The sequence below is a fragment of the Nannobrachium achirus genome (genome assembly GCF_963921795.1).
Source record: "Nannobrachium achirus genome assembly, chromosome: 19".
Taxonomy (NCBI): Eukaryota; Metazoa; Chordata; class Actinopteri; order Myctophiformes; family Myctophidae; genus Nannobrachium; species Nannobrachium achirus.
In genome coordinates this window covers 1,205,919-1,226,029 of record NC_137826.1, presented here as the reverse complement: position 1 = coordinate 1,226,029, position 20,111 = coordinate 1,205,919, and the positions used below count along the sequence as shown (strand labels likewise).

The 20,111-nt window shown below is 44.0% G+C and overlaps 3 protein-coding genes across 3 annotated transcripts; all 3 read right to left on the bottom strand.

Moving 5' to 3' along the window:
* Nucleotides 1-10,065: 10,065 nt before the first annotated feature.
* Nucleotides 10,066-11,346, bottom strand: LOC308304137 (uncharacterized protein; the record flags this gene model as incomplete). Its single annotated transcript, XM_080748696.1, has 1 exon — nt 10,066-11,346. The coding sequence occupies one exon, from the start codon at nt 11,344-11,346 to the stop codon at nt 10,066-10,068; it is 1,281 nt and encodes a 426-aa protein (XP_080604822.1).
* A 3,455-nt stretch (nt 11,347-14,801) lies between these two features.
* LOC308304443 (26S proteasome non-ATPase regulatory subunit 8-like) lies at nt 14,802-15,605 on the bottom strand (the record flags this gene model as incomplete). The annotated part of the gene is made up of 1 exon (XM_080749042.1): nt 14,802-15,605. One exon carries the CDS (start codon nt 15,603-15,605, stop codon nt 14,802-14,804), a length of 804 nt encoding a protein of 267 aa, XP_080605168.1.
* Nucleotides 15,606-18,231: 2,626 nt separating this feature from the next.
* LOC308304400 (26S proteasome non-ATPase regulatory subunit 8-like) lies at nt 18,232-19,035 on the bottom strand (the record flags this gene model as incomplete). Its single annotated transcript, XM_080748990.1, has 1 exon — nt 18,232-19,035. One exon carries the CDS (start codon nt 19,033-19,035, stop codon nt 18,232-18,234), a length of 804 nt encoding a protein of 267 aa, XP_080605116.1.
* Between the last annotated feature and the right edge of the window lie 1,076 nt (nt 19,036-20,111).

Below are 20,111 nucleotides of genomic sequence, written 5' to 3'. Positions count from 1 at the left end.
AAAGGCCTATTGGAAAGGCCTATTCGTGTGCTTTCCAGTGGTCCAAACTATATGTTTCAAACATGTTCGCTTATCTCAGAAAGTGGAAAAGTAAGGGCATGGTATGGGGTCTTCACAGGCTGCTGAGAAGACATTTTGAGTAAAAGCATGTTTTAGTTTTGAAAATGGAATAACTTATGAATAAAATATGATTGCTATTATAAACTATACCTTGCTGGAAAGGCAAATTCGTGCTCTTTCCAACGCTCTAAACCATACGTTTCAAACATGTTTGCTGATCTCGTAAGGTGGAAACGTATAGGGTATGGTATGGCGAAAAAACGGCTTCTGAGAAGAGTTTTTTTTTGGGGGGAAAATTGAATAAATATGAAGGAGCTATGAATACTATATAAACTATACCTCTCTGGAAAGATGAAGTCGCCTTCTTTCCAGTGCTCCCATCCAGATGTTTCAAACATGTTCTGTTGTTTAGAAAATTGGCCATGTATCACCCAAAACACCTCTAGGAACAAACTGAATACATGTTTTAGTAAAGTAGACTCTCGATCAGAACTCCTTTCTGCCTTTTATTTTTGGCTTCAGTGATGCAGAAGATATTTACAGTGTTTTCAAACAAAAGGGAAAAATAACAATGAATAAAAAATAAAGTGATTTTACAGACTTCAAGTGCATTCACAGTTCTCAATAGTGCTTTTTGAAATTACAAAAACAAGTGTTCTCATTCTCTCTCATTCTCTCAGTAAATGACAATGAATAAAGGAACATTTCAACCCCCCCCCTCTGTAGTGGTTTTCATGTAAACTACAAAATATGAACATTCCACGCCTTTTCAGTAGTGGTTCAAGTAAATGGCAATGACAAAAGGAACATTTCCCACCCTTTCAGTAGTGCTTCAAGTAAATGACAAAGAATAAAAAGTTCAGTTCTCACGTTCGCTGAGGGTTTCAAATGAAATAAAATAAAAATGTCAGGAACAGAAGAGCTGGGCAGTGAATCCACTGGCTCAGAAGCTGAAAAACACAATATAAAAAATAGGCTAGTTATAGTTTTTGCAAGGTAATATTGTGCACAAAATCAGTAGGCCTACATTGTTTCCATCCCCATCATGTCTCAATGTATGCATTTTGACACTTAGAATGAATGAAGACTTTTACAGTTGCTATGTGGATGTTTGGATTTTTAGATGGATAAAAGCATTGAACACAGATACAATAAATGTAGGCCATCTGTAACAAAAATAACCGTACCTTGACTAAAGCCAACCAATGATTCGCTGTCACCTGCAGATGGACCTGGCTCCTCACACTCAAGTGTCTAGATTGATCACAAAGAAACAAAGCACACAGATTTAGTACAAAACTAAACTGCAACATGCGTGCACACCCACACAGTGGCGCTCTCGCTCAATCTCTCTCTAGAGAAAGATCCACAATACATGTGGGCATACATTGTATATACTGTTTGTTCAGACTTACTGTTTTCTTTTTTGTTTTTCTTTACATATCTACTGCATAGTACTGTGTTCTATTTGTCTGTCATTCAATGTTATATGAGATACTTCAATGGTTTCCAGTGGAAATAAGCTTAGTCTTTTCATGGATAACCTTTTAGTAGACCTTGTACCAGTGAACTGTACCGTCATGAAACTGTACCTTTTCCTATGCAAACTTCTAATAAAGTCTTCAATCAATCAATACATGAGGAAAAACAATGCTGCCATTCGTTCCAAAAGCCATGTAACTATACAAATGCCACAATGTTTGGGCTCATTGCGCGCAGATCAGAGTGGGTATGGCAGGGGTATGCAGCTGCCATACCTTGGCTACAGAGGTAAATAATAAAAATGTAGGCTCTACTTTTCATCGTGCCTGTTGCTAAGGTATGGCAACATGACTGGTGTCTTGCACGCGTGCCCTGCACGCGCGCGTGCAAGACACCAGTCATGTTGCCATACTTTAGCTTGTTCTGAACTGACGCCACTGGGAGAGATGCACTCACTCCGTATGCAGAACACAGCGATCACATACAGTACAGAGAGAGAGAGAGACTGAAACACGATACAAATGCTGTTCCCCCCTTCTGATTTACCAAAGTCATGATTTACACAAAATGAACATTTGTATTTTATTCTAGAGCAACGAGCGCGCGCGCACACGCAACCTCAACTAGGCAACACAACGAGGAGCACAGATCCGTTGGGAAAGGCCTGGCGTTGTTTGCCAACGTGTTTGGGCTCATTGCGCGCAGATCAGAGTGGGTATGGCAGGGGTATGCAGCTGCCATACCTTGGCTACAGAGGTAAATAATAAAAATGTAGGCTCTACTTTTCATCGTGCCTGTTGCTAAGGTATGGCAACATGACTGGTGTCTTGCACGCGTGCAAGACACCAGTCATGTTGCCATACTTTAGCTTGTTCTGAACTGACGCCACTGGGAGAGATGCACTCACTCCGTATGCAGAACACAGCGATCAGACATACAGTACAGAGAGAGAGAGAGACTCAAACACGATACAAATACAAATAAAATGCTTCGTACCACTGGTGTTGGCAGCATCCCTACGGCTCCATGTCGCCGTGGTCCGTCTCTTCCGAGTCGTAGGAACTTTCAGCCAGATCCCTGAACGCAGTGACTCTCAGGCTGCGTCTAAGACCTGGAGTCGCTGCCATCGGTCTCCACTCTCCACTGCAGCAGCCGCGGGTGCCACAGGGCGCTGGCTTCTTCTTGGGCGCTGCGCTTCTGGAGCCGCCTGGACAGCAGGGTCGGCGACGCGTCGATCAGTTGTGTGAACATAATCGGCACCCGATTGTGCATTGAAGATGGAAGGTTTAGGAGGATTGTTCAAGTGAGCTGAATCAAACTCGTTCACGCCATGGCCAGAGCCCTAGAGTTGCGTCACTCCCGTTCACTTCATGGGGCCAGGTCTTCTACGCACACATCTATTGGCGTATAGTGACAAACGGCGAACCGGAAGTTTACAAAATGCATTGAAGTCTATGAGGTGTAAAGTTTGATTTTGATTGATTGATTGAAGGCTTTATTAGAAGTTTGCATAGGAAAATGTACAGATTCATGACGGTACAGTTCACTGGTACAAGGTCTACTAAAAGGAGATCCATGAAAAGACTAAGCTTATTTCAACAGGAAACCATTAAAGTATCTCATATAACATTGAATGACAGACAAATAGAACACAGTACTATGCAGTAGATATGTAAAGAAAAAAAGAAAACAGTAGGTCTATACAATCAGTAAGTACAGTATATACAATATATACAAGGAAGGGGCAGGTAACAGTAAGTCTAAAACAATCAGTATGTACAGTATATACAAGGAAGGGGCAGGGAGGGTAGGGTAGGGTAAGTGACAATGAACCACGTGACCAGCGCTGTTTCTGACCCCGCGGTGACACCACTCTCTGATTATACTGCTCTGGCCATGGCCAAGCATGCCTGCAGGGAGAAAAAAAAGAGGAGAAACCGATCGCTAACGGTCTGTTTGAGCGACCGTCATGTTTCAGGGTTTATGGATTATAAACTATCAGGTAAGGCTATGTTTTACAACCATTTATACAGCGATCTGTCTGTGTTGTTGTTGTTACTTTTGGCACTGAATTGAAATGATGTTGTACTGTCTGAAACAGAAAGCGGACTGGTATCTGCTTGCTGGATTGCTATAGTGTGTGTGTGTGTGTGTGTGGGGACATCACGATAGTTTTTCACTTCGACGTGCTGTGTTAGTTGTGTGAACATATCGGCAATGTTTTACAACCATTTATACAGCGATCTGTCTGTGTGTTGTTGTTACTTTTTTTTTGTCTGAGAAGGGTAGAGAGAGGTTTTGAATGTTGTACTGAAACAGACCACCCAGCTGATTGGCTGGCACACACACACACACACACACACACACACACACACACACACACACACACACACACACACACACACACACACACACACACACACACACACACACACACACACACTAGCACGCCCACACACAAGCCACGGCTTTCTGGTTACCCGTCTCGCTCTCATTGTATAATTGGTTTCAGGTTTCTGAGAAGAGGTTTTTCTTTTTGGACAATTTAATGATGTTTAATTTCATGTGAGGCTGTGCACTTTTGTTTAATGTTGTAAAAAACACTGTCAGACTTTGAGGAAGTGTATCATATGTTGTGAGAGGCTGGATAAGGCTGAGATCTTTTGTGTACAGTATGTACAGTAAAAGACGTCCAGAAGACGTCTGGCACCGACATCCCCAGGGGAAAAGACGTTCTGAGGACGTTTAGCAGGGAGTGAGTTAATGTGTTCGTTTGATACGCATCCTATCGTCAGACGAACATTTTATAATTCTTCCTTCTAGCTTTAACAAGGTAAGTGGGAAATAATCTGTCTTTAACTGTATTGTTTTAATTATTGTTTTTAGACAACAATAAATGTTTTTCTTTTGTTATAATACCTCCTAGTGTAGCTTGTTAACTGGTAATCATGAATATGTTTCCCTTCAATATACATTACTACGCACCTGCTTTATTTCCATCTAGGTATAATCTAGGTAAGTTATGAAAAGATGTTTACTTGACTGTATTGTTCTAAATTTAATTTCTGACTTGTTGGATTCTTGGTGTTTTTAATATATACTGTATCTAATCTGCTTTTCTTTTCTTTTTTTTACAGGTTCCTCTCCGAAGGAACCATCATCTTATCGTGGTGGAGAGGTTTGCGTGCCCCAATGAACCTGAGAGTTGCGTTGTCTGATGCCTAGTGCTCCTGGAAGGGTCTCCCATGGCAAATTGGTCTCTGGCGAGGGGCCTGACTAAGAATGGTTCATGAAGACCCAAAGAGGATGAGATCATTTCACTCCACCAGACAAGGTAAGCTAAAAGCTGATCTCTGACATGTTCACAAGGCCAAAGATAATCTCAGACAAACATTTGATATTTGATATGGGGCCGCCCTGGTGTCGCGGTTAGAGCACACGCCTTTCCCGTCGTGGGTTCAAACGCAGCCGGGGTCGACGTCAGCAAGGAAACGCGGTCGCAAAGGGACCCTTATTCTATAGGGGCCGCCCTAGTGTAGCTGTTTGAGCACAGGCCTTTCCCGTCGTGGGTTCAAACGCAGCCTGGGTCGACGTCAGCGTGGAATTGCGGTCGCAACGGGCCCCATATTGTAAGATGAAGATGAAGAAGAGAAGAGGAAATAAGAAGATGAAGAGGGACATAATGAAGAGAATACAATGATGAAGAGGAGGTTGTATGCGTGCCTGATTTTCACGTAAGTATTAACTGAGTAAGTATGGACATTTTAATTACAGGTCATATACAGTTGCAGTTCATCCAGGAGATGATTTCTACATGATATTGTAAATGTTCATTATTTATGTTTTAGATTCTTTGATATGGGGCCGCCCTGGTGTCGCGGTTAGAGCACACGCCTTTCCCGTCATGGGTTCAAACGCAGCCGGGGTCGACGTCAGCAAGGAAACGCGAAGGGACCCTTATTCTATAGGGGCCGCCCTAGTGTAGCTGTTTGAGCACATGCCTTTCCCGTCATGAGTTCAAACGCAGCCGGGGTCGACGTCAGCGTGGAATTGCGGTCGCAACGGGCCCCTTATTGGAAGATGAAGATGAAGTAGAGAAGAGGAAATAAGAAGATGAAGAGGGACATAATGAAGAGAATACAATGATGAAGAGGAGGTTTACTGTATGCGTGCCTGATTTTCACGTAAGTATTAACTGAGTAAGTATGGAAATATTTCCCCTTTAATTACAGGTCATATACAGTTGCAGTGCATCCAGGAGATGATTTCTACATGATATTGTAAATGTTCATTATTTATGTTTTAGATTCTTTGATATGGGGCCGCCCTGGTGTCGCGGTTAGAGCACACGCCTTTCCCGTCGTGCGTTCAAACGCAGCCGGGGTCGACGTCAGCAAGGAAACGCGGTCGCAAGGGGACCCTTATTCTATAGGGGCCGCCCTAGTGTAGCTGTTTGAGCACATGCCTTTCCCGTCGTGGGTTCAAACGCAGCCGGGGTCGACGTCAGCATGGAATTGCGGTCGCAACGGGCCCCTTATTGTAAGATGAAGATGAAGAAGAGAAGCGGAAATAAGAAGATGAAGAGGGACATAATGAAGAGAATACAATGATGAAGAGGAGGTTGTATGTGTGCTTGATTTTCACGTAAGTATTAACTGAGTAAGTATGGAAAGATGTCCCCTTTACTAACAGGTCATATACAGTTGCAGTGCATCCAGGAGATGATTCCTACATAATATTGTAAATGTTAATTTTTTTTTTACGTTCTTTGATCTGTATTTTAATGTGTTTATTTGATAGGCATCCTATCGTCAGACGAACATTTTATGATGCCTCCTTCTAGCTTGATAACAAGGTAAGTGGGAACTAATCTCTCCTTACTGTATGTAGGTGTGATCTAGGTAAGGTATGTCCACTTAACTGTATTGTTTTCAAATGCATATTTGATTGTGTTTTGTTCTTGCTGTTTTTAATGTGTTTTCTCATCATCGTTTCATTTTGCGTGTCATTTTACAGGCAGAGGGTGAAATAGAGAAGAAGGGAACCTGAGTGATGGAAGAGGAGTATTGAAATTGTGACGAGAACTTGAAGATGGAGAGAAGTTGATTATTAGTTCGACCTGAAGGCATTTGAGATCATTTCACTCCATCAGACAAGGTAAGCTAAAAGCTGATCTCTGACATGTTCACAAGGCCAAAGATAATCTCAGACGAACATTTATATTTGATATGGGGCCGCCCTGGTGTCGCGGTTAGAGCACACGCCTTTTCCGTCGTGGGTTCAAACACAGCCAGGGTCGACGTCAGCAAGGAAAGGCGGTCGCAGAGGGCCCCTTATTCTAAATAGGGGCCGCCCTAGTGTAGCTGTTAGAGCACACGCCTTTCCCGTCGTGGGTTCAAACGCAGCCTGGGGTCGACGTCAGCGTGGAAATGCGGTCGTACCGGGCCCCCTATTGTAAATCCCTCAGGATTAAGACCTTCTAAATACTTATATTGTAATTGTACAATTGTGTAAATCTGTATTGTAAATGTTAATGAGTAAGGAAACCAGAAGATGAAGATGAGAGAAGTAGTTGAAGATGAAGGGAAGATGAAGATATATGATGTCTCAAATCGGCCTCTGAGTCATTGGGTTTTATGGCGTCTCAAATCGGCCTCCGAGTCGATATGGTGTCTCCAACGGGCCCCTGAGTCAGGCGTTGTTATGGCGTCTCCAGCGGCCTCCGAGTCGGGCGTTGGTGACACTTTTGTCCTACTGGTTTTTCGAAGACAAGATGAAGTTGAAGAAGAGAAGAGGAAATAAGAAGATGAAGAGGGACATAATGAAGAGAATACAATGATGAAGAGGAGGTTGTATGCGTGCTTGATTTTCACGTAAGTATTAACTGAGTAAGTATGGAAAGATGTCCCCTTTTCTTACAGGTCATATTCAGTTGCAGTGCATCCAGGAGATGATTCCTACATAATATTGTAAATGTTCATTATCTATTTTTTACGTTCTTTGATCTGTATTTTAATGTGTTCGTTTCATAGGCATCCTATCGTCAGACGAACATTTTATAATGCTTCCTTCTAGCTTGATAACAAGGTCAGTGGGAAATCCTTAACTGTATTGTCTTAATTATTGTTTTTAGACAACAATAAATGAAACACATTTTTGTATAATGCCTCCTACTGTAGCTTGTTAACTGGTAATCATGAAAATGTTTCCCTTCGCTACAGTACTACGCACATGCTTTATTTTTATCTAGGTATAATCTAGGTATGAAACAATGTTTACTGTATTGTTCTAATTTTCATTTCTGACTTGTTGGATTCTTGTTGTTTGTAATATATATATAATCTGCTTTTCTTTTCTTTTTTTTACAGGTTCCTCTCCAGAAGGAACCATCACCTTATCGTGGTGGAGAGGTTTGCGTGCCCCAATGAACCTGGGAGCTGCGTTGCCTGATGCCTAGTGCTCCTGGAAGGGTCTCCCATGGCAAATTGGTCTCTGGGGAGGGGCCTGACTAAGAATGGTTCAAGAAGACCCAAAGAGGATGATGAACAGAATATGAGGTATTAGAAAATATTGTTCCTTCAAAACAATTGTGGGCTCGCTTCAAGCCTAAAAACAATTGTACAAAATGTCAAGATCGCAGCCAGTGACCTCTTTGACTTTTCTACGTAAAATGGTAATCGAACTACAATGCAGACAAGCAGTGTTATTACATGAACTTAAAGGTATGGACAATTAAATCAAAATAAAAATATAGCTGCAAGCAGCGATAAAGTGGCCAAGCCAGGAAAAAGTAGGAAAGGAAAAAAGCAGTGGATAAAGGCAGGAAAAGCAAGAAAAGTGAGAAAATAAATCAAAGAAAAACTAGAAGCAGTGTTCTTCCGAGAACAGGCCTCTGGCAGGTCAGGCAGGTTTTTTTGGCCTCCTGGTGGCGCTATAATAGGCCAACGTGAAAAGGGTGCCACTTGTTCTTGGGCCTTTCACGGCAATCGGACGCTGCATGCATGATTTGAGGCATTTGCTCCAAAAATGTGTTATGCAAAAGTTGACCCGCTGGTGGTGCTATAACAGGCCAATGTGAGAAGAGTGGCATCTGTTCCTTGACCTATTGGGAATGTGCGTGCAAAACACGAACATCGCAGGCTGTGTTCATGATTTGAGGCGTTTTTGGTCACTTTATCGCTGCTTGCAGCTATATTTATTATTATTATTATTATTACCCTTATTATTATATATTTTTTTGTGCACTTCATAGGCATGTTAGAAAAAGGTCCTTAGATTGCGTGTATTGGTAAGCATTTAGTTCCCAGATTGGTCAAAGACTTGGCTAACTTTCTCTAACTATTAATGGAAAGTTAGCCGAGTGCTCTGCTGGACCAATCTGGGAAGTAAATCATTACCAATAGCTTTCTTCACAAATGAGAAACTTTGTGGGAGCCAATCAAAGTTGGGGGTATCCCGAGGGCCTGGGATTAAAGGGGGAAAAATAAAAAATGGCCAATATGAGCGTATGAGGTGTGTAATTAGGGTATTTTGGGGCTGCTGAATCCATTCCAACCATTAGTTAACAGTAAAAATGACTCCTTGGCCGTAAAATAGACCTAATTGGCTAAGGCTTTGCCAATCATGTCATTCGAGTTCACCTGTGTCCTGTTAGTCCCTATGTTTTAAACCCTGTGTTTGAGTGTTAGGATTAGGGTTATTATCAGATTGTATCATGTTATCCTGTCAAGATGTTTGCTTACCCACCTGATCTTGAATAGTTTTCATGAATTCAAACCCTACTCCAACCTTTTTTTTATTGCCAATATTATTAGGGATGTCCAGATCAAGTTTTTTTGCTCCCGATCCCAATCACATTTTTGCTCCCTATTCGATCCTGATCCTTCCCATTCTATCCAAGCTTCTTTTTTCACTTAGTGCATCAAAACAAATAAAAAATAAAGCTCATCAGCTTATATATTTTTTAAATATATATAATAAAGACAAGGTGTTTCCCGATCTTTTTCTCCCGATTCCGATCTTTTGAAATCGGCCGGATCTCCCCGATTTCTGATCTCCCGATCCGATCAGGACATTCCTAAATATTATATGTCTCAAGGACACACAAGTAGGTGTGGCCTATTTTATGGCCAAGGAGTCATTTTAACTGAAAACGAATGGTTGGAATGGACTCAGCAGCCCAAAAATACCCTTATTACACACCTCATACGCTTATATTGGCCATTTTTTATTTTTTCCCCAGAGGTGATAGTAGACAACTTTATGAACACATTTGTGAAGTAAGCTATTGGTAATGATTTAGTTCCCAGATTGGTCCAGCACTCGGCTAACTTTCCCTTACTAACTATGATTTGACCGTGTGGGTCTTTTTGTCCTTGTTTTTGTGTAAATAAATGTAGTTTGTCTCTGCAACTTCCGCCCTTTTTGCATTTTGAGGGTTGAGGGTTCCCGACCCTAACATTAATGCTATATAACTCATTTTGCCCGGGGACCCCTCTTTGAGAACCACTGTTATAGCATGTCTCAATGCGTCTTACTCCGCTGGGACACACTCAAGTCCTGGGTGGTTTCGTCAAACTTGTCGCTGATGTCAGTTCCCTCCACGGACACCCCCAGCTCACTGAACTTAGACAGGTATGAAGGGCGGCTGTTGAAATCATCATCATATTCAATATCTTCACCCAAGCCCAGAGAGACACTTGTATCCTTCTTGACCGCCGTGTCTCTTGTTCCTCTGTCTCTGGAGCTGGACGTTCCATTCCTGTGGTCTCTCCTCTGCGGGGAAGGGTCCCAATGGGAGCACGACTCCACCCTCCAGCCGTGGTCTGGAGCCCTCCTCAGGGGGACGGAGGAGGAGGAACTTTGGCCGTCCCTGGGAGCCTTGCCAGGGCCCGCGCCGGCGTCACCTTTAACCCCGGAACCAGAACCAGTCATGCTTGGGTCACGGCGGACAAACTCCAACCCCTTACTGGTCCTTCTCTCTTCCAGGCCTTTGGGCAGACGAGTCGCCTCGCCGACGTCACCCAAAACCACTGTCCCACACTGAGCAAAAAGACGTTTGTACAAGTCCAAGAACTCCTGGAAGTCTGTCTTCTTCTGTAAAGCTTGGTCTGTGGCCTTCAGCTCATCTGTCTTCTTCCGTAAAGCTTGGTCTGTGGCCTTCAGCTCATCTGTCTTCTTCCGTAAAGCTTGGTCTGTGGCCTTCAGCTCATCGCTGACAAACCTCTTCAACATGTTCTTATTGAAATGAGGGAAGAGGTCCCTGAAGACACGTCTGAGATCTTCTGTCGGCACGGCTCCACTCCTGTCCTTGTCATAATGGTCAAACTTCTTCCTGGCGTCTGCGATTCTCTTTGGGGACAGTTCCTTTGGAATGTTTGTCATTTGGCCTCCCTCGTTCCCTGGATGTCTCGCTGACTTGGCCAGCAGCTCCAGCAGCACGGGAGAGTTCCTGTTCATGTCCGTCTCGGACAGACCCAGCTCACGACGCACCTGTGCACGACCATGCAGTCCATTCGTAGAACTGACTTCGGGCTGGAACACGGCCAGGGTGAAGTCCAAGTTCAACACCTGGAGAAAGTCTTGAACCAGACTGGCGACCAGACGACCGTCTTTGGTGCTGAGGCATCTCTTCAGGTTTTTATTGACAAGCGGCGTTTTGTTCTCCAGTTTATCCTGCTCCTCCTGTACGGCCAGAAACACAGCAGCGCGCAACTCTGCCTTCAGTTTGTTGAGGATTCCGTTGTTTTCCAGGTTGTGGATCAACAGATCCCGTAGTCCTGCCTCATCCTCGGTAGCAGACATTCCGACAGCTTGCTGGTACAATGATGACATTAGCATGGAATTCCATATTTGGTTATGCAGTAGCTGACATCACGGTGATGATATGGTACAATGATGACGTTATCGGGGAACTCCATATTTGGGCTTGGCATGGATGACAACTTAATAAAATGTCTCTTTTCGACCACAAGGCCTTGCCGTGCTTTGAAATATATTTCACAGGTTGTGGATTTGTTTACAAACACTATGGCTCGGTTTTAGATAAACTTCTCAGGACCTAATTTGAGCCATGCTCGGGAAGTGGGTCTAACCTCGAGTTGAGGAGTTCTTGGGAACCCAGAATTGAGAAGTTTTAACTTTCAAGCTTAGTGAAAATGGTAGATCTACAAGCTCGAATGCGTTGTGAGCTTGTAGATTGGCTAATGCCTATTGTCACTCAACGTGATATAGGGCTCAAGTGGTTAATTCACAATGTACTTTTTGCCTTCCCAGAAATGTAGGATGACAAAAGTAAAATATGTGTCTTTGAAATGTACAGAGTAGGGGGGGAAGCTGTCGCTTCACAGCTAGAAGGTCCTGGGTTTGATTCCCGCCAGGGGACGCTGTGGGTGCTGTGGACGTGTTCTCTCCTCCACGTCATCAGCGCCCACACCCTAAGTGGGGTTGGAGAAAGGCCCTTTTGGTGTGGAGTTTGCATGTTCTCCCCGTGTCCCCTAGGGCAGTGAGTGGTTCTCAACCTGTGGGTCAGGTCCCCAAATTATTTTGGGGGTCCCCAGATGATTAACCTAATGTGCAACATTGTTTTCTCACTCAACAGTAAACAAACCAACATAACATAAAAGTGCACTTTTAACCAAACCGATTCGGCCACGAATCGGCGGCGAAAGAAGGCGGAAAGCGTCGGTTGCCAACAGGGAGCTTATCGGCAGGTTTTCGGCAGCGGGTCGGGAACGCTATCGACCAGTATCGACGGAAAACTGGAAGACTGGACTTGCTCAGTTTTGTTGAGTCGTCGGTAGGATTGAGGGAGTTGTAGAATGGACCATTAGTTTGCTACTGCTGCAAAACCAAGCCAAAATAAGCCAGAGACATTTTCCTGTCTTACTAAATAGCGCATTCACAATCTCAACTCTCAATTTCCTATACTAATCAACTCCAAAGCAACGCTAGTAATAGTGATGTGTGTTGTATTGGTAAGGGTAGGGAAAAAAACACTGCACACTCGCACAGAGTAAAATCTCCGCTTCCCCCGTCCGGTTGCCAGATTCTGTGAGTGAAACAAGCGACCAGGTCTATGAAAACAAGCCCAAAAGAAAACGACCAGTTTCACCTATTGAGCTCTATTACATTAGCTATTTTCTAAAAGAATGTTGAAAGCAAGGCCAAGTAAGCAACAACACTTCAGAAACAAGCCCAAACAAAAGTAACCCACAACTAGCAACATTATAAGAAAACAGGATCAAAGTCGCTTATAACGAGCAGACCTGGCAACACAGTGCGCATGCGCACAACTGCGTACAGTAACTACAGTCGGCGTGCAGACGGCTGGAAAAAATGTGCTTAGTTTTTTGCAGTTCTTTGCAGTCTGTGAACAGTTAGAAAGAGTCTCCTGTAGTATTTTCGGTGTGGAGGCACCTTAAGTGTATAGAGGGTATCTGCACATTTGTAAAGTGTCAACTTCTTAATACCTCTAAAATGACAAATTAAACATTGGCCAAATTGTCTAATATTAGAGGCAAAAATTGTGATAATAGCCGATTGCTCACAACACCGAGGCCTGATGGAGGGGAAAGGAACTTGTTGGAATAACGTGTTCCTTCCACACACTACCTCCAACCGGGGTAGCTCCCCCTCCTGTCAAGTGATAAGAAATAGAAGATAAGAGCTCAGTTCAGGGCTCTCCCCAGGTTGGCAGAGGGAGGCACTAGGTGAAAAATGGGTTACAAAATGGTGGGATAAACATCTTGAGAAAAAAAGAAAGAAAAAAAGAAAATAAAGTGCTACATGATACGTCATGTACATATTAGAAAATACAAATAGTCAAGTAAAGTACTAGGTTTGTTACAAAGGGCCATTGACCTACTGGATCTACTAAACATTTGTATTTCCTCATGAACTAAGACTAAGTCAGTGATGTATTTATTCACCCCCACAATGCTACCAAACAGTCAAACACTAATTGAATTCCATGTCTGCTCTGCTGTGGTTGACATGTATGTGAAAGGCTACTGTATGTTTGTTTGCATAGAGATACATGCAAACATGTATCACTGTGCCTTAGGACCATGACCAAAACATCAACAACAAACATCAAGGCTGTGATTGTTATTTTCTTAGACAGATTGATTGATTGATTGATTGATTGATTGATTGATATTTTTCTTCCAGACCTGTAAAGGGTCCATTTTGTTCCTAAAGATCCAGAATGTATCTGGGGGGGGGGGGCTTGAAGCCTAGTATTTCTAGTTAAATGTAATATTTCAAATATAAAATGAGTATGTTAAAGTGTGTGTTAGGTTAGGTACTAGCAGACTCACTGTAAAGCACTTGTATCGGACCTACAGTTGTCAGAATGCTGCTGCTAGAATCCTAACAAACACTAAAATGTGTTTTAGAATTGATTAAGGTTCTTAAAACAATGTCTTTCTGCACTTTTCCTCAGTGATATCATTGCAAATTATACTATATACTGCTGTTCATTCCTAGAACCCGGATAACAAGTTTGTGAATCTGCTTTCGGTTTATATGGCCCCAAACTCTTGAATTCTCTTCCTGAAGATGAATTCCCTCGTGCCCGGGCCTGCTTCAACCAAAATAAAAAATCACACCCAGTGTGGGAGTACCGCTCAGAAAAGGAAAGTATATACTTTGATTAGGGGGCTCAATAGAGGGTATGCGCAATTGCGCATGCATAAAGTGAATGGAAAATCGAGTGGCAAAGTGAGTTTAACAGGGAGACAGTGGCTCAGGAGGTAGAGCAGGTTGTCCAATGATCCATGGTTCGAATCCCGGCTCCTCCTGCCCACCTGTCCACAAGTGTCCTTGGGCAAGACACTGAACCCCACATTGCCTCCAATGAGTTGGTCAGTGTCAGCTTGCCACCGTTGGTGTGTGAATGTGGGAAGTGAGTGAGGACGCTGGCATTGACTGTTCGCCGCTTCACCTCCCAATGTATGAATGAATGAATGAACCATTGTAAAGCGCTTTGATTGGAAAAGCGCTATACAAATGCAATTCATTAATATTAACGTCATTTAATGCAATCAAATAGGACTTTTCTGTTTGGTATGTCAAGGCCAGAGAGTTGTTTTTTGCCACTCTATAAACTTCAGGGTATGATGATGATGTCACGTGCATACCCTCTATTGCTGCAAGCGAGCACACTATAATTCTGATCCCCCTCCATGGCTTTAAGCCAGTGGTCCTTAAAGTGGGCTGGGGCGATCCGCAGTGGTCCTCGAGGAGGGGGTTCCAGACTACACAATCATCTCCAGCTCTCGTGCATATTCCACAACCTGCTGTGCCATCTCTCTGGAGGCCACGGTCACCTTCTCTGTACTCTGCTGCTGCGTGGCGTAGGTGTAATATCCATCCGGGCGCTGAGTCCATCCTCGGTTCCTGGCGTACTCGCTCATCTTCCCCGCAGAGTCGAAGAACAGCACGTGCGTGGCTTCGTTGAACTGGATCTGCTCGTATGCCTTCTCTATGCAGGCCGCGATGGCGTCGCGAGTCGTGTCCAGTAGAATGTCCACGAAGAACGTGGTGTATTTCACCGTCTCGGCGGGGATGTTCCCTTTGGCGAGAAACACCTTGTTGAAGCTCCCCTCCATCAGATACTGCTCCAGAGACACGGGGTGTCTGATGTAGTCATTGGTGGTGATGGCCGTGGCACTCAGCCTCTCCAGCTCCGTGTGGAACTCCGACAGGTGGTTCTGTGACAGGAGGAAGAGGAGGTTGAGGCCCAGCACCTGGTGCATGCTGGCCGATTCGGGCAGCTCGTCTTTGTAATCAAAGTAGTAGTTTTTGAGCTGGTCCACGTATCTCTTGAACGAAGGAATGTCCTCCTTGAGGATGCCCCACAACGCTCCGATCTCCAGAACGCCCCGAGCTATGAGGAGCTCCTTCTCGGTGCGCTTGGGCCCGGTAGGCAGAAAATCTAATTCCAACAGGGAAATCTTAAGTTTACTCAAAAGCTCTCCACATATGCCGAGGTTGGGGTCCTTCTTCCTCCATTCCGTTTTCAGTGATTCGTACAACCCCTCTGTCTCTTTCAACGGCATGGTGGTACTGATGTCTGTCTTTCTCTTCTCTCCTGAACACATGTACATTTTCTCTTTTCACCGCTATCTTCTCAGCTCTCCTGTTTTCTCTTCCTCACTATCTGTTTCCTTCTCTCTAGGACATCTAAAAGTATGTATATGCATCATATGTAGACTGACCAGAGGTCTGGACTGACGTCACACACAAACACAAAGTGTTGCTATCATCTATCTATAAATTAGGCAAATGTCTGTCTGTGTGTTTACTGTCTGCGCTTACCTCATCCAATGGGAATACCCTTGAAATAACACAGAGTGACGTCATCAACTGGGTGATGACGTCACCATCATCACCATCAACAGCCAATGAGTGACCAGCATTCTTGGTTACGTATTCTTGGCCACGAGAGGGGCCGTCTATGCCCGTAGCCAATCAGAAGAGCATAAACGGACATACAGGTATTTACGAAAATCTTGAGGATTGGTGGATTGGTGAGCTTCACATGACATTTGGGCCAACCGGGCTATAAATGAGCCAATCTTCATGATCAATCTCCATGATCATTGCAACCAGAGGCTGCAGTTTACTATGAGAAACGCCACAGCTTGTCCGTGTCCGTCTGTCCAGACGTGTAGACGTGTACACATTTTTACGGTCTATGGGTTTGCCGCTCTGACATCACGCTCTGGCTTCACTGTGATGTCACACTAACAGAATTCCCCCCCATTCCCTTTTATGCCCATATATGGAGCCAAATGCCAATATATAGTAGTCAACTAAAACTACAAAATAATGAAAAGTACAATTGACAAAACATTTTAGTTAACCGAAAAAAGAAAGAAATGTAGGCCTAATGAGGCTTTACATAAAAACAATAACAATCCAAAGCTCTATTGTGTTTACAAACCGAAATAAACCAAACTAAAGATGTTTGAAATGTGATGAAAATGTCTTTGGTTTTAGTTTTAAAAGTAGCACATCTAACAAGCTCAAGCTTTCCTTCTTTCCTTCTTTCCTTCTTTCCTTCTTTCTTTCTTTCTTTCTTTTAATAATCGCACCATGGGGAGGTAATAGTCGGTTATCTCCCATAATAGGTTTGCTGCCTTTAAAATAAAGGTACAACAGCGACATCACTTGGACATCACAGGTCAGTGCATCATCACAGTGGCTCAAAGCGGAACCTATGTGCACGGACAGTGATTTAGGTGAGTCAGTTTGACTGGTGCACATGAATATGTCCACAGACAACAACAACCATGGCATCTCAACATGCGGGTGCAAGGGTGTCCGAAGCTGTCTTTTCTGTGAACATTTGAAGAGAAACGGAGCCATAAGTGAAAATGCAGCAACGGTAAGAGCGCTTACACCCCCCCGTCGGCCGAAAATAGATCTACAAGCTCACACAGGGCGAAATACATCCGATGAGCTGACAGCACAGGACAGCTCATACACTCAGAGCCGAGAGACATTGGACAAGCTTAGGCTATGGATAAAAAGAAAACATATCTTTGAATGATTTAGGTATCTTAACCGTAGAGACCATTATATATTCGTTGGTATATATAATTGGTCCATTTTGTTCCTAAAGATCCAGAATGTATCTGGGGGGGGGGGGGGGCTTGAAGCCTAGTATTTCTAGTTAAATGTAATATTTCAAATATAAAATGAGTATGTTAAAGTGTGTGTTAGGTTAGGTACTAGCAGACTCACTGTAAAGCACTTGTATCGGACCTACAGTTGTCAGAATGCTGCTGCTAGAATCCTAACAAACACTAAAATGTGTTTTAGAATTGATTAAGGTTCTTAAAACAATGTCTTTCTGCACTTTTCCTCAGTGATATCATTGCAAATTATACTATATACTGCTGTTCATTCCTAGAACCCGGATAACAAGTTTGTGAATCTGCTTTCGGTTTATATGGCCCCAAACTCTTGAATTCTCTTCCTGAAGATGAATTCCCTCGTGCCCGGGCCTGCTTCAACCAAAATAAAAAATCACACCCAGTGTGGGAGTACCGCTCAGAAAAGGAAAGTATATACTTTGATTAGGGGGCTCAATAGAGGGTATGCGCAATTGCGCATGCATAAAGTGAATGGAAAATCGAGTGGCAAAGTGAGTTTAACAGGGAGACAGTGGCTCAGGAGGTAGAGCAGGTTGTCCAATGATCCATGGTTCGAATCCCGGCTCCTCCTGCCCACCTGTCCACAAGTGTCCTTGGGCAAGACACTGAACCCCACATTGCCTCCAATGAGTTGGTCAGTGTCAGCTTGCCACCGTTGGTGTGTGAATGTGGGAAGTGAGTGAGGACGCTGGCATTGACTGTTCGCCGCTTCACCTCCCAATGTATGAATGAATGAATGAACCATTGTAAAGCGCTTTGATTGGAAAAGCGCTATACAAATGCAATTCATTAATATTAACGTCATTTAATGCAATCAAATAGGACTTTTCTGTTTGGTATGTCAAGGCCAGAGAGTTGTTTTTTGCCACTCAAACTTCAGGGTATGATGATGATGTCACGTGCATACCCTCTATTGCTGCAAGCGAGCACACTATAATTCTGATCCCCCTCCATGGCTTTAAGCCAGTGGTCCTTAAAGTGGGCTGGGGCGATCCGCAGTGGTCCTCGAGGAGGGGGTTCCAGACTACACAATCATCTCCAGCTCTCGTGCATATTCCACAACCTGCTGTGCCATCTCTCTGGAGGCCACGGTCACCTTCTCTGTACTCTGCTGCTGCGTGGCGTAGGTGTAATATCCATCCGGGCGCTGAGTCCATCCTCGGTTCCTGGCGTACTCGCTCATCTTCCCCGCAGAGTCGAAGAACAGCACGTGCGTGGCTTCGTTGAACTGGATCTGCTCGTATGCCTTCTCTATGCAGGCCGCGATGGCGTCGCGAGTCGTGTCCAGTAGAATGTCCACGAAGAACGTGGTGTATTTCACCGTCTCGGCGGGGATGTTCCCTTTGGCGAGAAACACCTTGTTGAAGCTCCCCTCCATCAGATACTGCTCCAGAGACACGGGGTGTCTGATGTAGTCATTGGTGGTGATGGCCGTGGCACTCAGCCTCTCCAGCTCCGTGTGGAACTCCGACAGGTGGTTCTGTGACAGGAGGAAGAGGAGGTTGAGGCCCAGCACCTGGTGCATGCTGGCCGATTCGGGCAGCTCGTCTTTGTAATCAAAGTAGTAGTTTTTGAGCTGGTCCACGTATCTCTTGAACGAAGGAATGTCCTCCTTGAGGATGCCCCACAACGCTCCGATCTCCAGAACGCCCCGAGCTATGAGGAGCTCCTTCTCGGTGCGCTTGGGCCCGGTAGGCAGAAAATCTAATTCCAACAGGGAAATCTTAAGTTTACTCAAAAGCTCTCCACATATGCCGAGGTTGGGGTCCTTCTTCCTCCATTCCGTTTTCAGTGATTCGTACAACCCCTCTGTCTCTTTCAACGGCATGGTGGTACTGATGTCTGTCTTTCTCTTCTCTCCTGAACACATGTACATTTTCTCTTTTCACCGCTATCTTCTCAGCTCTCCTGTTTTCTCTTCCTCACTATCTGTTTCCTTCTCTCTAGGACATCTAAAAGTATGTATATGCATCATATGTAGACTGACCAGAGGTCTGGACTGACGTCACACACAAACACAAAGTGTTGCTATCATCTATCTATAAATTAGGCAAATGTCTGTCTGTGTGTTTACTGTCTGCGCTTACCTCATCCAATGGGAATACCCTTGAAATAACACAGAGTGACGTCATCAACTGGGTGATGACGTCACCATCATCACCATCAACAGCCAATGAGTGACCAGCATTCTTGGTTACGTATTCTTGGCCACGAGAGGGGCCGTCTATGCCCGTAGCCAATCAGAAGAGCATAAACGGACATACAGGTATTTACGAAAATCTTGAGGATTGGTGGATTGGTGAGCTTCACATGACATTTGGGCCAACCGGGCTATAAATGAGCCAATCTTCATGATCAATCTCCATGATCATTGCAACCAGAGGCTGCAGTTTACTATGAGAAACGCCACAGCTTGTCCGTGTCCGTCTGTCCAGACGTGTAGACGTGTACACATTTTTACGGTCTATGGGTTTGCCGCTCTGACATCACGCTCTGGCTTCACTGTGATGTCACACTAACAGAATTCCCCCCCATTCCCTTTTATGCCCATATATGGAGCCAAATGCCAATATATAGTAGTCAACTAAAACTACAAAATAATGAAAAGTACAATTGACAAAACATTTTAGTTAACCGAAAAAAGAAAGAAATGTAGGCCTAATGAGGCTTTACATAAAAACAATAACAATCCAAAGCTCTATTGTGTTTACAAACCGAAATAAACCAAACTAAAGATGTTTGAAATGTGATGAAAATGTCTTTGGTTTTAGTTTTAAAAGTAGCACATCTAACAAGCTCAAGCTTTCCTTCTTTCCTTCTTTCCTTCTTTCCTTCTTTCCTTCTTTCTTTCTTTCTTTCTTTTAATAATCGCACCATGGGGAGGTAATAGTCGGTTATCTCCCA